The 17,246-nt window shown below is 39.0% G+C and overlaps 1 protein-coding gene and 1 non-coding gene across 2 annotated transcripts in view; one reads left to right on the forward strand and one right to left on the reverse strand.

Moving 5' to 3' along the window:
* The window catches only part of LOC115221104 (ER membrane protein complex subunit 8), a 17,815-nt gene extending 2,000 nt beyond the window's left edge, over positions 1–15,815 (forward strand). The window contains exons 2-5 of the mRNA XM_029791318.2: positions 306–382; positions 9,428–9,497; positions 11,225–11,316; positions 14,521–15,815. Of these exons, the coding sequence (XP_029647178.1) occupies positions 306–382; positions 9,428–9,497; positions 11,225–11,316; positions 14,521–14,695 (414 nt within the window). The 3' untranslated portion in view covers positions 14,696–15,815. The remainder of the gene's footprint in view (positions 1–305; positions 383–9,427; positions 9,498–11,224; positions 11,317–14,520) is intronic.
* On the reverse strand, positions 815–918 carry LOC115221138. The gene has a single exon (XR_003882615.1). It is a non-coding gene; the product is annotated as a U6 spliceosomal RNA (small nuclear RNA).
* Positions 15,816–17,246: the final 1,431 nt, after the last annotated feature.

Consider the following 17,246-nt stretch of genomic DNA (forward strand, 5'->3'; position numbering starts at 1 on the left):
CAGATGGCATGAAATAAGTCAGCAGTTTGAAATTGCCATAAGAGAAGCAGCTAAGAACTTTACTGTAGAACTGGCCCGAGACCGATAAGACCTGTGGAAGGCTGCTGTATTTCAAATCTGTCCAAACCACACCAGCATGGGAAAGCTGATAATAATAATAATAATAATAATAATGACAGTCATGACACCATCATCACTATCAACACTATTCACTAATTATTTTTGTTATTCCCTTATTAAAGATACTTACTGTGGCTACTTTTATTTATTCTGCTGAACCTGCTGTTTTTGTTGTTGTTTTTCAGATAGATATATATTGTAAAAGTAAAGGTTTGGTCATTGGTGGATATTACCAAGCCAATGAAAACTATTGCAATTCAAAGTAAGTTGTTATGAATTTTATTACATTTTTAAAAAATTGTTTTGGTCATTTGACTGCAGCCATGTTGCAGCACCACTTTTTCAGTCAAGTAAGTCGACCCCAGGACTTATTCTTTGTAAGCCGAGTACTTATTCCATCGGTCTCTTTTGTTGGCCCACTTAGTTACGGGGACATAAACACACAAGCATCGGTTGTCAAGCAATGTGAGGGGACACACAGACACACAAACATATGTATATGTATATATATACACACACACACATGGCGGGCTTCTTTCGGTTTCCATCTACCAAATCCACTCACAAGGCTTTGGTCAGCCTGAGGCTATAGAAGAAGACACTTGCCCTAGGTGCCCCTCAGTGGGACTGAACCCAGAACCATGTGGTTGGTAAACAAGCTACTTACCACACAGCCACTCCTGTGCCTATGTAGGAAAATATGGAATGTTTCACGAATTTGCATGTCAACCTTGTGTAGGGGCCATGCTAATCTTCTCTATATCGTTTCAATTTTAGAATATGTACTGCCGTAGCTAGTTGTTATGAATTTTATTATCAGTGCAGAATCATTAGTGTTGGACAAAGTGTCTTGCTGTATTTTTTCTGGTTCTTTATGTCTTGATTTCAAATCTAGCTGAGGTCAGCTTTGTGTTCCATCCCGCTGGTGTTAGTAAAATAAAGTACCAGTCAAGTATTGGGGTCAGTAGTGACCAACTAGCCATTTCCCCTCCAAACTGTTGCCCTTGTGCCTAACTCAGAAAACATTATTATTTAGTCAGTGAACTGGCAGAATTGTTAGCATGCCAGACGAAATGCTTAATGGTATTTCCTCTGTCTTTACATTCTGAGTTCAAATTCTGCTGAGGTCGACCTTGCCTTTCATCCTTTCAGGGTTGGTAAAATATATACCAGTTGAGTACTGGGGTCGATGTAATCGACTAGCCATTCCTCAAAATTTCAGGCCCTGTGCCTATAGTAGAAAGAATTATTATTATTATATCAGGGTGGCCAAACTCACCCAGAAATGGGCCGAGAGGAAGCTGTCTCTGAAAGGTTGAGTGGAGGCGGCGAATGCGTACATCGTATCCGTCATCTATTACCGCTTGACCATCGTCCCTTGTCCCAACCGCTGGTTGGCCAAGCTGGTATGTCTGCTCTTCGACTTTTTGTGGAAGGGTCAGGTACCACTGGTCAGGCGATCCATCTGCTGTCAACGACCGCTAAACGGAGGCCTTGGCATGCCGTGGTTACTGATGCGCAGACATGCGCTCAGGCTATAACGTCTCAAGCGTTTCCTAGACGGTGAACAGGTGTAGTCATCTTTTGTCAGACGCGACTTTCCGCAGCTCGTCTCTTTGACAGAGCTGCAGACCTGGATCAAACGTAGACCGAGAAAGGGCGCTTGGCACCTCGAGTGCCGTCAAGCTCTCTCTGGCCTCTGCCAGGCGGGCAATGCGATCAGTTTTAGTTCCACTCTAGCATTCTATAGAGGGTTAGTGGAGGAAAAATGCGATGATGTTCTTGGGGAAACTAGGCGTTGATGATAACGAACTGAGCGGTCTGTTCGTAAGGACTTTCGGGCCGGGGCCAATGGATAATTTCCAAAGGTCCCTCGCCTGGCAGTGCTACCGAGGGGCTCTGCCTGTTCGGGATAAACTCTACCGGCACGGAAGTGCCATCAGCCGGGCCTGCCCGAGGTGTTGCCAGGACACCGAAACTGTTCTGCACGCACTCGTCCAGTGCCCAAGTATTGCTGAACTATGGGTTTATGTCGAACCGCTACTGTCACGTATAGGACGAATCCGGCTGTCAGCTGAATCCATAGTGAAGATTGCCCCCCCTACCTCCTTCAACAAGGAGGGCAAAGCCATTTTCCTGTGCCTAGTGGTTGTATGGTGGGCCTGTTTGAAAGGGCTAAAGTTAGACACTTTCCTCTTTGGTCAAGGCCTCATCAACTTTTTCAAGTTTCTCTTGAAAAGGAAGATGAGGTTAGAGAGGAGAGTGCTGTCTGATAGCAAGTTTTCTGAAAGATGGGTGAATTGTGCAAGAATGGCCAGTATAAACGGACCAATTCTCAGGTTTCGCCTGTAATTGAAAAGGGTATTATAAAAGGAGAAAGGGGCTCTCTACCCCCCTTTTTGACCAGGCTCCCGTGGCTTTTATGGGTTTTTCCATGTGAGACCTTTTCTTTTTTCGAAGTGTCTCCTCTATTGGGAGTTTTTCATTGTTATACTGCTTTTTACTAGATGTTTTCACAAACAGACAAAACCTTTTGTAACCTTTCGTCCTGTTTTGTCCCTTTATGTTTTCTAATCATATTTGTCAGCCCTTTGAGGCCAATAAAAAAGAATTAATTATTATTATTGTCGAGGTGGTGAGCTGGCAGAATCATTAGCATGCTGGGCAAAATACTTGGCAGCATTTCATTCGTCTTTACATTCTGTGTTCAAATTCTGTTGATGTCAACTTTGCCTTTTCATCCTTTCTGGATTGATAAATTAAGTAGCAGTGAAAAACTGGGGTCAACGTAATTGACTTTTCCTCTCCTCCCAAATTGCTGGACCTTGTGCCAAAATTTGAAATCAGTATTATTATTATTGTCAAAAATGTGGCGAGCTGGCAGAACCGTTGACATGCTTGACAAAATGCTGATAAACATTTTGTCTGTCTTTACATTCTGGGTTCAAACTCCACTGAAGTCAACTATGCCTTTCATCTTTTCAGGGTCAGTAAGTAAGTACCAGTCAAACACTGGGGTTGATGTAATCAACTTGCCCCCTCCCCTCAAAAACTGGTTGCCATATGCCAAAATTTGAAGCCATTATTATTATTATCATTATTATTATTACCAAGCTGGCAGAATTGTTAGTGTGTTGGACAAAATACTTAGCTTTACTTCCAGCTCCTTCTGTTCTGAGTTCCTGTCCTGCTGAAGTTGACTTCATCTTTCATTCCCTTGGGAGCAATAAAGTACCAGTCAAGTATAGGGGTTCAATGTATTAGAATCTTCCTAAAATTGCTGGCCATGTGCTAAAACTTGAAATCATAATAATTCTTATGGCAGGAAGCTGACTGAATTGGTAAGCATGAGGGGCAAAATGCTTTGCAGTATTTCGTCCATCTTTACGTTCTGAGTTAAAATTTTTCAGGGCCGATAAATTAAATACCAGTAAAACACTGGGGTTAGTGTAATCAACTAGTTCCCACCCACAAAATTTCAGGCCTTGTGTCTTTAGTAGAAAGGATTATTATTATTATCATTGGCTGGTAGAATTGTTGGCATGTCAAACAAAGTACTTTGCAGCATTTCTTCTCTTTTCACTTTTTACATTCTTACAGAATGTGCTGCATACATCATCATCATCATCATCGTTTAACATCCGTTTTCTGTGCTAGCATGGGTTGGATGGTTCGACCAGGGTCTGGGAAGCCAGGAGGCTGCACCAGGCTCCAGTCTGATCTGGCAGTGTTTCTACAGCTGGATGCCCTGCCTTACGTCAACCACTCTGTTAGTGTAGTGGGTGCTTTTTACGTGCTACCGGCACAGGTGCCAGGGGAGGTTGGAAGCAGCCACGATCGGTTGCTGCTCTTTACGTGCCACCAACACAGAAGCCAGTCATCAGCCACATTCGGTGCTTTTTTACGTACCACCGGTACAGGTATCACAACTACAATTTCCATTTGATATTTATTTTGATGTTGATGTACTTGACTCAATAGGTCTCCTCAAGCACAGCAGGTCCTGTGCTACCGGCACAGAAGCCAGTCAAGGTGGCGCTGGCATCGGCCACGTTCGGATGGTGCTTTTTATGTGCCGCTGGCACCTATGTATTTTTTTGTGGTAAGACTGAATTAGCAGAAGACGTCTACAATTTGTGTAGATTTTTCTAACCATTTTCTTGGCTTTTAGAAATTTAAATCATTCTATGTGCAATTTTTTTTTTTACTCCATTATTTTGATTTGTACTTGGAAAAGTTATAAATAATGGTTAAGAATAAAAAAAAATTGTCTAAGCAGGTGCAGGAGTGGCTGTGTGGTAAGAAGTTTGCTTCCCAACCACATGGTTCTGGGTTCAGTCCCATTGCATGGCACCTTGGGCAAGTGTCTACTACTATGGCCTCGGGCTGACCAAAGCGTTGTGAGTGGATTTGGTAGACGGAAACTGAAAGAAGCCCGTTGTATGTATCATCATCATCATCGTTTAACGTCCGTTCTCCATGCTAGCATGGGTTGGACGGTTCGACCAGGGTTCTGGGAAGCCAGAAGGCTGCACCAGGCCCAGTCTGATCTGGCAATGTTTCTACGGTTGGATGCCCTTCCTAATGCCAACCACTCCGTGAGTGTAGTGGGTGCTTTTTATGTGCCACCGGCACCACAGTCGAATGGTGCTTTTTATGTGCCACCAGCACAGGGGCCAGGCGAGGCTGGCAACAGCCACGATCGGATGGTGCTTTTTACGTGCCACCGGCACAATGATGATATATATATAAGTCCATGTGTGTTTGTCTCCCATCACAGCTTGACACCAGTGTTGATTTGTTTATATCTATAACTTAGTGGTTCAGCAAAAGATACCAACAGTATAAATACTAGACCTGAAACATAAGTACTGGGCTAGATTTGACTAAACCTTTGGAGGGAGTGCCCCTGCATTGCCACGGTCCTATGACTGAAATAAGTGAAAATATAAAATACTTTCAATGATTGAATTAAATGAATAGTAATTATTTTAGAATTGTCAAAACTGTCATTACAGGTAACTATGGATACATTTGTCTTTACTACAAGAAAAAATATCTGGTCTAAAACCAGGTTTTTTTTTCTTTTACATCTATTGTTGTGGACAAGGTGTTTGATTAGATCACATTTCTTGCTGTAGATTGGACATCCACGTGGGCATCAGATCAAACTATACATTTGTTTTCAGCTCCTTTGCAAAACATAATGTTGCTAGCCTTCATTTACTCACCCTGTGCTGGTGGCATGTGTAAAAAGATTCGAGTGAGGTCGTTGCCAGTACCTCCTGACTGGCCCCCGTGCCGGTGGCGCGTAAAAAGCACCCACTACACTCTCGGAGTGGTTGGCATTAGGAAGGGCATCCAGCTGTAGAAATTCTACCAAATCAAGATTGGAGCCTGGTGCAGCCATCTGGTTCGCCAGCCCTCAGTCAAAATCGTCCAACCCTTGCTAGCATGGAAAGCGGACGTTAAACAATGATGATGATGATGATAAGTGATAGGCAATAGGAAATATTTTCAACTATGAAAATAATTCTTGCAACAACACCACCACCACCATCATCATCATCATTTAACATCTGTTTTCCATGCTGGCATGGGTTGGACAGATTGACAGGAGCTGCCTGAGCTCCATATCTGTTTTGGCATGGTTTCTACAGCTGGATGCCCTAATACCAGCCACTTTACAAAGTGTAGTGGGTGCTTTTATGCAGCACTGGCACAGGTATTTTTTCGTGGTACTAGTACAGGTGCTGTTTCCATGGCATCAGCACCCACAAGCCCTCAAGATTAGGAACACTCGGATGGAGAGGGATGCCGGGGGACATGCCTGTATGCAAAGACAACCACAATTTTACTCAACTTGACATGTCTTTTCAAGCACAGCGAACAGATGTCCACCAATTTATAAAAGTTAAACTGGAAACAAAATAGTGAATGTTATGACATGATAAATAAGAAGTCTAAAGTGTTATTGATGTTAGATATACCGTTAGATGAAAAAAATTGAAATTTGCGATCACTCCTTATAACTGATTTCAGCTTTCCTCTATTCATGTGTCTTTGGTGACCTGATAAAAACAGGATTGGGTAGATATGAGGAGAGTTTCCGTTACATATACAATGCAGTTGGTGTAAGAATTAGAATTGCTAAAATATAAGCCAATAATAGTGACTATCAGCTACTGATGAGTCACAGTAGCTAAGTATTGCAAAAAGGAAGTAGGTATACAAGATGTAGAATGGAATATCAGTTAGATCTCCAATTAACTTTTTTTTTTTTATATAATTAAATGTCATGACTGCTGATTGTTCTTTGATAATGGTGACCTACTTAGGGATATTTGACCTAATTATCATAACTAGGTCAAACAGTTTGGCTTGGTTCCTATTTATGGCATTTTTCAAAGGCTTTATTGGATGCATGTTTTAATATGTGTTAGTAGGTCAGTGTAGTAAGAATAGAAATATAGGCAATTAAAACAAATAGCTGTCTGCTGGTAGAGAAATATCTGTGATTTGGTGGTTAAATAATGTGAACTTTATAGAGAAAAAGTGAATCCAGAAAATGTTGAAGTTCAGGAGACAAGAAAAGAAAGTCTTACAACTCGGTCTTTCAGATTTGAATTTGACCAAATATTTTTGTCTAGTTTGGCTTGGTTTCTATCGCTGGTTGCCTTACTTAATGCTAACCACTCCAAGAGTGTAGTGGGTGCCTTTTACATCACTGGCACTGGTTATAACGATTACACTTGGCTTGACGTGTCTTAAACACAGCAAGCTCAATCACTTGTCATCACCACCATGCATTATCTTGTAGCCTCAAGCTTTTGATATTGTGATTGTTTATTTTTACAATGACATTGGGATCTTTTCAGTTTGAACGGCAGTTTTTTCTAGCGGTGTCATATGAAATTGTCACCCATAATTATGACCCTAGAATCGATCTATTGCATTTCACTCTCTTTTAGGGTTAGGGATGGGGGAAGGGTATCTTTTTGTCTTCACAAATGTAAATAAACCGAATCTGTTTCTTAAACGAGGGACATATTCATACTGCACAGAATGCTTTTTAACTCAATAGACATTTGATTGGTTGAAATTGCAGAAATTGAAGAAAAAAACAACAAATATCTTAAAAAAACTATAGAATTTTCTCAATAAAGCCAAGAGAAAAAGATGTTTTATAAACACATTCTACCAGTATACGAAGTTTAAAATTTTTTAGTTACCTAGAAATTATGTTAAAAACTGCTGTTCAAACCGAAAAGATCCTGACATTGTAATGTAGGTGTTGGGGGAGGTGCTGATCTGACCAGTTTTGAACATTAAAACATGTAGAATATTTTAGCTTGATTTCTTTTCTGCATTTTTTTTTTTTGGCTAGAGCCCCTAAGAAAGAATTATTCCATTCATCATGCAAATTATAGAACTTTTTAACTATTTTTAAGTGGTTGCTATTTAACACAAGAGACTTAGGCCGCTCTGGAAATTTCTTCCTACTGTCAAACTTCAATGCAGATTTAAAGCACACACTCTTCAGCATAGGTGCTATGGACATTGAAACACTGTATAAGTGCTGCTGCATTTTATTTGAGTATTATAAAGGCAAATGTGTGGCTGAGTGGTGAGAAGTTTGCTTCCCAGTCACTCGGTTTTGGGTTTTGGCCCAATGTGTGGTACCTTACGCAAATGCCTTCTATTATAGCCTGTTGTGCATGCATATCATCATCATCATCGTTTAGCACCCGAATTCCATGCTAGCATGGGTTGGATGGTTCAACTGGGGTCTGGGAAGCCAGAAGGCTGCACCAGGCCCAGTCTGATTTGGCAATGTTTCTACAGCTGGATGCCCTTCCTAACGCCAACCACTCCGTGAGTGTAGTGGGTGCTTTTTATGTGCCACTGGCACAGGTGCCAGACGAGGCCGGCAAACGGCCACGATCAGATGGTGCTTTTTTACGTGCCACCGGCATGGGAGCCAGGCGAGGCTGGCAATGGCCACGATCGGATGGTGCTTTTTACGTGCCACCGGCACGAGGCCAGTCGGGGCAGTGCTGGCAATGGCCACGTTCGGATGGTATCACAGCTGCAATTTCCATTGATGTTGATCGATTTCGATTTTCATTTGCCTCATAAATATATATATATATATGTTGTTGTTGGCATCCTTTTTGTCTCGGGAGACAATGGAGTTGCGCATAAAATAGTCTAGTCCGGCTTTTACATTTCATGTCCTGATACATTATATATATATATATAATATATATATATATATATATTATATATATATATATATATATTATATATATTAGTTCAAATTTCAGGAGATGGGCTAAGTTGATCACATCAACCCCAGTAATCAAATGATATTTGTTGTCTAAGTATTTTAAATTACTGAGTAACAGTTAGTTTTGATAAATTTTTAATTTTACTCTTTTACTTGTTTCAGTCATTTGACTGCGGCCATGCTGGAGCACCACCTTTAGATGAGCAAATCGACCCCAGGACTTATTCTTTGGAAGCCTAGTACTTATTCTATCATTTTCTTTTGCTGAACCGCTAAGTGACGGGGACGTAAATACACTAGCATCAGTTGTCAAGCAATGCTAGGGGGACAAACACAGACACACAAACATATACACATACATATATATATATATATATATATATACATATATACGATGGCCTTCTTTCAGTAAACACACCAGCATCAGTTGTCAAGCAATGTTGGGGGGACAGACACACAAACACACACACACAAGTTTATATATATATATACGATGAGCTTTTTTCAGTTTCCATCTACCAAATCCACTCACAAGGCTTTGGTTGTCCCAAGGTTATAGTAGAAGACACTTGCCCAAGGTGCCATGCAGTGGGAATGAACCTGGAACCATGTTTATATTTATATATGTATGTGTGTTTGCGTTTGTGTCTCCGACCCCTTACTGCTTGACAGCCGGTGTTGGTGTGATTACATTCCAGTAGCTTAGCGATTTGGCAAAAGAGACCAATAGAATAAGTACTAGGCTTAAACAAAGATAAGTCCTGGATTTGATTTGTTTAACTAAAAACCCTTCAAGTGGGTGCTCCAGCATGGCCACTGTCAAATGACTGAAGCAAGTAAAAGAATAAGAAAATACTTACCTGTTGTAATCTGAATGGTAATTGGTTAAAAATTGGTTGAATATTTAGCTATAATCTCTGAAAATTATTAGTGACAAATATTTATACTTCACAGTGTTTTTGTTCATAATTCTCTGTAATCATAATCAACCTTTTTTCTTTTTTTCTATATTTGCAGACCTGATAATGTTGCCTATTTAATTGGCAAGAAGATACAGGAATATTTTGCAGATTCATGTATATTTATGGTTAGTATATCATTTTATCACATTTTAAAAGGATTCTGCCACCCCCTTGTCCCCACAATCAAATAAATAGTTTGCTTGGCCAACCTATTTATTTGATTTTTCTTGAGTATTCACTCCTAAATTCCTTGAGCCGCCGACAACCTTCGAATGTCTAAACAAGAAGTTGTAGAAATTACGGCCTTTCTTCTTGGAGGAAGCTACCCTGTATCATTAAAAAGTACAAGTTAAGAGAGTTCTAATGGGAGAAAGCTTCAATGACCAGTGGGTGGTCTTTGCTAAGCAGGTAACTGGCAGCAGATAACTCAACTGTTTCCAGCTGTTGTTAGCATTTTGATTCTTGCCAAAAATATCACATTTAATTTCACTGAATCCTTCGACATAGCTGTTTAACCCTTTCATTACCAACCCGGCCGAAACCGCCTCTGGCTCTGTTGTACAAATGTCTTGTTTTCAAAAGTTTTGAATTAAAATCTTCCACCAAACCTTAGTCACAATTTATGTTACTGACTCTAAGTTATTTTACTAAATTCTTTGTTTTACTTAAAATAATTGAAAGAAACACAGAGCATCTCAAAATAAATACAGTAATGAAAGGAGTTAAATTGTTCTATAAGTAATGAATTATTCCTCTTCTATGGCACCTTTTCTCAGCTAGTGGAATGGGCTGTTGGAGATTTTTACTAATCTCGATCATGACCAAAACATGAACAATAGCTTCCTTAGTCACACAATTATCCACACTTTCCTATAAACAATAGCCTTTCAGGCAAAGCCACCAAATTCCCTGTTTATTTTATACTAGCAGTATTGTCCGGCTTGTGCGTTCTATGCACGCGCGAATTAAGCTAAACTTGGATGGAGTTCAATCAAAATTCAATTATTTTGGTTTTAAAATCAAGCATTTAATGCCCTCTATTTCCTCAGTAGGAAGTATGTAGAAGCATTTCATAAATTTTTGTTGATCAAATAATTGCATTGTTGAATTATTCTTTTAGATCAGTATTTCTCAACAGGGATTTCAGGGGAGAGTTTCAGGGAGTCGCTGGCGATGTATCGTGATGATCTAAAATCCGGCCTGCTAAAAGTGATTCAAACTGCAGACTCAACGCAAAATGGTCACATTTAATTCAAAGCGTTAAAAATGTTATGAAAACAATTGGTATGTGTTCACAAAGTCCAAACGATTAATACGAAAAAACCCTCCAGACTACATCCCGAAAATTCATTTCTTTGCCGAATTTCTACAATGTTTTGTATCTTGATTTTTTATTTTTCATGCAATTTACGCATGCTTACACATGTGGTGAACACAGTTCATGTCAAACAGCTGACTGAGTAAAGTTCACTATTCAATGCATGGGATAAGGCCTAAACAAACACATTATCGAGTTTTGCACTTGCGAGATGAATTTCGGAACAGAAATAGCGCAGTTCAATTTTCATTCGCCTAAACTTTAAGTGATCCATTTTTGGTGGTTCTATGATTTGTTGGCTAGGAGATGTACCGGGAAGTTAAACACACAGATACACACAAGTTGAGTTGTATATATATAGATCTCTACCTCTTCCTCCTAGACACACTTTACCACTTTATACTCAGGGCTGCTAAAGATCAACATGGTGAATTCATTTTGAAAATGCTTTGCTACCACATTGGACTCTAACCTTCACCAACTTTTGTAACATTTGGACAATATTTAATGTTTAATTTGTGTTCTATTTCATAGGTGAATAATAACAAAGTATCACCTCAGTGTGTATCAGAAGCTTACAAAATTTATCTTTATAAAGACAACATGTGGAAAGAAGCTGACAAAAAGTAAGTGTTCCTTTCTGTTTCATCAAAGTTTGGAATCATCACTACATTTAAAATACACTACATGTAAAATATGTGCACATGAAGCTTGCTTCCCAACCACATGGTTTCAGGTTCAGTCCCTCTTCATGATACCTTGGGCAAATGTCTGCTATCATAACCCTGGACCCACCAACAAAACCTTGTGAGTAGATTTGACGGTAAATGAAAACTGAAAGAAGCCTGTTGTGTCTATGTGTGTAAGGGACCCCCTTTGGTCATGAATACTAGCTTCCCATCTCCATGCCACTGATGTTATCCAAAGGCTGATACAGCTTGGCACCAGTGACGTTGCAACTAATTTCTACAGTTGAGTGAACTGGAGCAACATTGAATAAAGTGTCTTGCCAAAAACACAACACACAACCCGGCCCAGGAATCGAACTCACTACCTCATGATTGTGAGCCTGACACTCTAACCACTGAGCCATGCCTCAGAAGTAAATGCACACTATTTTTGAAGGATTTGTTTCTGGAAACAAAATAATGTCATTTGATGCATTGAAGTACTTAATCTAATATTCGGTTGACCTACTTTGTGCAAAATACATCAACATTGTTTGATGCACCAGGTAGTCTCCGCATAGATAAAGTAGTATAATGAATGATATCTGTCTATTTTAGAGTTATCTATGTGTGTGTGTGTGTGTATAAATGTATACCCATGTACGTGTGTATTACTTTATTTGGAAGCAGATAAGTCTTGGCAACAGGAATGTCATCAAGCTGTAGAAAAATCTGCTTCAGCAAATTCTATCTGACCCATGCAAGTGTGGAAAGGTAGATGTTAAATGATGATGATGAGTACAAGTATAGAATGATATCTATTTTTCTATGTCCAAATGCAATATCATGATCATTTGTGATGAGATTTCTCTATCAGTGTATGATCAATCCTGTTTACTTTTTTTTACATAAAATCTACTTCCTAACATTAAGTTGGATCAGTGCATGTAGAATACAGTAACACAACAAAATAACTGCTGTGAATTTAATCTCGCATCCCTTGAGCTGTCAATTTAACCCTTCAGTATTCACATTATTCTGTTGAAAGCAATACTTATTTATTCACTTTGTTTTTTATTAATCATGCTTTATCTTGTAGTTTTAAGATTTTGATGAAATAACTGTTAATTTTTAGAATAATATTGTAGGGCTGGTGCGAGAAGCTAGATCTAGACAATTTGAACATAAAGCAAGTGGAATATTTTGGCCAGATGTGGCTGGTTTACAATGCTAAAGGGTTAAAATATCTTTCTATGTATCCAGAATTATCATTTAATGTCCATATTCCATATTGGCATGGGTTGGACAGTTTGGCAGAATCTGAATGAAGGTGGCAAGCTGGCAGAAACGTTAGCACGCCGGGCGAAATGCTTTGTGGTATTTTATCTGCTGTTACGTTCTGAGTTTGAATTCCGCCAAGGTCAATTTTGCCCTTCATCCTTTCGCGATCGATAAATTATGTACCAGTTACGCACTGGGGTCGTTGTAATCAACTTAATACCTTTGTCCTTGTTTAGCCCCTTGTGGACAATAAAGAAATAAGAATCTGACCTGTCTGAGGACTAAGTTAGCCCTCGTCTTTGCTTTGTACTTTCTAAAGCTGAATACAAGAGAAAATAGGGGTAAGGAAATTTGGAGTAGGCAATTTTACACAAATGTGAGAAGAGACTAACAGATGGGTAGTGGTGAAATTTTCTCTGATAGTATTTCCTTTTGCAAAAATTCTTTTTCATGGCTGTAAAGTGGCTGGTGTTAGGAAGGGCATCCAGCCAAAAAGACCATAACAAATCAGACTGGAGCCTGGTGCAGCTCTGACCAAATTGACCAACCCATGCCATCCTGGAAAAGGGATGTGAAAGGATGATAACGATAGTTGAGTTTTAAGAAGTTTGCTTCCCAACCCCACGGCTCTGGGCTTAGTCCCACTGTGTGGCACCTTGGGCAAGTGTCTTCTACTGTAGCCCCAGGCTGAACAAAGCTTTGTGAGTGGATTTGGTGCATGAAACTGAAAGTAGTCCATTAAATGTTTGTGTGCATATTCTTGTCTCCTTATCTTAACATACATCATCATCATCATCGTTTAACGTCCGCTTTCCATGCTAGCATGGGTTGGACGATTTTGACTGAGGGCTGATGAACCAGATGGCTGCACCAGGCTCCAGTCTTGATTTGGCAGAGTTTCTACAGCTGGATGCCCTTCCTAACGCCAACCACTCCAAGAGTGTAGTGGGTGCTTTTACGTGCCACCGGCACGGGGGCCAGTCAGGCGGTACTGGCAACGACCTTGCTCGAATCCAGTACCGCCTGACTGGATTACACTAGCTGTAAATGAGTTTCAGTGTTGTAAAAGTGGTACCTGTCATTTCCAGTCACGTGAAAACATGTCCACCAAAGTGAAAATACCTTACTTGGAAACCAAGTGATGATTGGTGACAAGAAGGGCATCTGGCCATAGAAAATCTGTCTCAACAAATTGTCTGATCCATGGAAAACTGGACTTGAAGGCAATGATGATATTGTGCTTTAAGTGCGTGATACATCTGGTTGTTATTTTTAGAAGATAAAGCAACCATATGGAGGCTTTCTCTCATGTGGATTTCATTATAGTCTTTGAAATTGTAATTAGCCATTAAAATTTTTGAGGCTCGTTTATATTAGCAGACAAAGTGTCTTGTATACTTGTTCTCACTGTTTAAGTTCTGAGTCCAAATCTCACTGAGGCCAACCTTGCTTTACATTGTTCTGGGGTTAATAAAATAAAACAATACAAGACAGTGGATTGGCAGAATTCTTTGAGCGTTGGATAAAATGATTTGCAGTATTTCTAACAGCTCTTTACATCCTGAGTACCCAAGCAGATATCGTGAACTTGTCCATACCTAGACAACAAGTTGATGTCTTGTAAAAGAAAGATATTCAGAGGCAAGATGAAACCAATTTTGTATTTTCGATGTCAGACACATAGCAACTGTTAAGGACAGCACCAGGGGTTGTTTGCCAATAGGAAATTCGGGTCATGGTACCCTTTCGATTTTCTACAAAGTTCCCTCATGTTTGCCAAGATGTTCAGTAACATCTCATGCAGCATTTTTTTTTTAATGTCACCTTCATGTCTGTCGTCGTTATTAACACACTTCTAACTTTAGAATTGCTTTCTTGCAGACAAACAGTTGAAGAAGAGACCCTTCTCACTGCATCCCAAGTACTGGAGACACCAGCAATATATCGCAAACTCATGGATTTTGATAACCACTTTGACGATATCAAAAATGATTGGCGAAATATAGAGCTAAATGAAATATTAACTAACAAGGAAATTTTGAAGAATTATCTCTAGTATTTTTTATTTTTTACAGTCAGTGAGGAAAGAACTAATGCTTGCATCTGTGTGATTACATTATGAAAATGATATTGACAAAGTCTTACCAATTTTCAACTTTGGAATGAGTTCTTTCTGTTACATTATTTCAACCCCCAGCTCTCTCATTTTGTTATTTTATCAGTCTTTAAAACAATCAGATGTTATTTCATCTCAACGCATTTTTATTTAATGTTTTTTTTTTCCTTTACTATTATTTTTCCACCAGAAACAAAAAAGGCAACATTTTACTTTTAAAAAAATTGAGAAAACGGATTATTCCTGTTTTATAATTTTTCCCAGTTCATTAATTAATTAATTATCTATCATGAATTCTAATAATACAAATGGTATGGTTGTCTAAAATTAACGCCTGTGTTTTTATTTTATTTTCCTTTATTTATTTTTTTTTTTAAATGATTCTCAAATGTTCCCAGTTTTAAGAGCAAGCTATTTAGAGCAGGAATGGTGACTTGAGATTTTAGTATTGCTGGCTAAATCAAAAGTCAACAAAAGAGGTGTCACTCTAGCCTTATATGAGTGTCTACTAAAAACCCTCCAAGATGAAACTTCTAAATTAACGAAAGAAAGAAAGAAAAAAAAAAACAATAATACCTCCTCACTTTGTACTGCTTCTTTATACTTTGTTTTTGTTTTTTTTTGTTATTATTATTATTATTATTATTTCATTTCATCAATGCAGTGTTTCTATATCTTTGATCTGTGATCTGTGAAAGTCTGCCATTCACAAGTTCATTTTTGTTTTCTGTCTTTTGTTCTTTTAGTTAATAAGTCCATCAAGATAACTCTAATACAAAAAGAAAAAGAAGTTTTTTAATTACTCAGTGACTCTTGGTATACATTTTATATTTACAGCTATCAGGGTTTTTCCATAAACTGGACCTAAATTCTTATTTAATATTAATGCTTTGTGTTTATATATACATACATATTATATATATATATATATCATTGCTGTTATTAATTTATTGTCACACCACACAGATAAGGAGAAACTTCATTCACATTATTTTAAATACACAGCTGTACTTTCTACTATTCAGAATGAATAAATAAATTGATATAATAATCAAACATATGTAGATAGTTGTGGTATTGGTTGATATTTCCTTTGATTGCCAATAGTTTCAATAGAAATTATAACCAGCATAACAAGATACGGTGTCCCTACAGGTCATTAATATTTACGTACCAGCTTCCAGGAATGTGTTTAATATGTAAAATTGGTGTATATCCAATAACGCTACGCCACTGTATTTTGTGGCTATTTAAGCAATGTGTTCATAGATGTTTTATAAATTGGATGGGAGTTGATAAAGGAGCAAAAACTCCTGAAATATGACATGTTATGCCTGTTACCCATTTTTCATCTTCAATCTCATTGTTGTTTGTGTCTGGCATCTTGAACACAAAATTTCGTAATGAAATCAGTGCTGGCTATAATTTCTAAAGAAAATCTGTAAAGAAAACCGTGACAAATGATGTGATAGCACTGCTAACACAGTATTGACTTACAAAAACATTTAATATACTCGATGACGGGCACGAGCACCATACGAGCGTGATCGTTGACAGAGCGGCTAACCGGCTTCTGTGCCAGTGGCACATAAAAGGCACTATTCGAGTGTGATCGTTACCGGCTTCGCCTTACTGGCACCTGTGCCCCGTGCTAGTAGGGTGCTAAGAGCACCATCCGAGTGTGATCGTTGCCAGAGTGGCTAACCGGCTTCCGTGCTGGTGGCATGTAGGAGGCACCATTTGAGCAGGATCGTTACCAGCATCGCTTTACTGGCACCTGTGCCGTTGGCATGTGTAAAAAGATTCGAGCAAGGTCGTTGCCAGTACTGCCTGACTGGCCCCTGTGCCGGTGGCATGTAAAAGCACCCAGTACACTCTCGGAGTTGTTGGCATTAGGAAGGACATCCAGCTGTAGAAACTCTGCCACATTTTGACTGGAGCCTGGTGCAGCCATCTGGTTCGCCAGCCCTCAGTCATACCGTCCAACCCATGCTAGCATGGAACGCGGTCGTTAAACGATGATGTAGTATAATAGGGTTGCATAAAATATGGTGTCCCTACCAGCTGCATAAAATATGGTGTCCCTACCATGTCCTTGCATTCTAAACTGCGCACTTCTATTTTCACAAGACAGATCATTTGGCAATTTTAGTTTTACATTTTATATTGATCTTTAAAATTTATATTTGTTAAAAAGCGCACAGTTCCTTGTCAAGAATAATTTTTAAAACGGTCATTTGTGTGAGTAGATTTATGTATAAGACAACAATGAAGGAAGAGGAGGCAAGAAAGAGAAAAGGATTAATGTTGAGTATGACAGGGAGTAAGAAGGGACAGAGGAGAAACCTTAAAGGAGTCCATCATATATGTGTATTTGTGTGTTACTGTCTCCTTAATTTGGTATCACATGATAATTGTGGATGAGTGTCACTGTCATCCAAACGGTGCCCTTCATTTACGGTGTTCCATGAAAACGTACCTGATCATGGAG

The sequence above is a fragment of the Octopus sinensis genome, linkage group LG17, assembly GCF_006345805.1.
Source record: "Octopus sinensis linkage group LG17, ASM634580v1, whole genome shotgun sequence".
NCBI classification, from domain to species: Eukaryota; Metazoa; Mollusca; class Cephalopoda; order Octopoda; family Octopodidae; genus Octopus; species Octopus sinensis.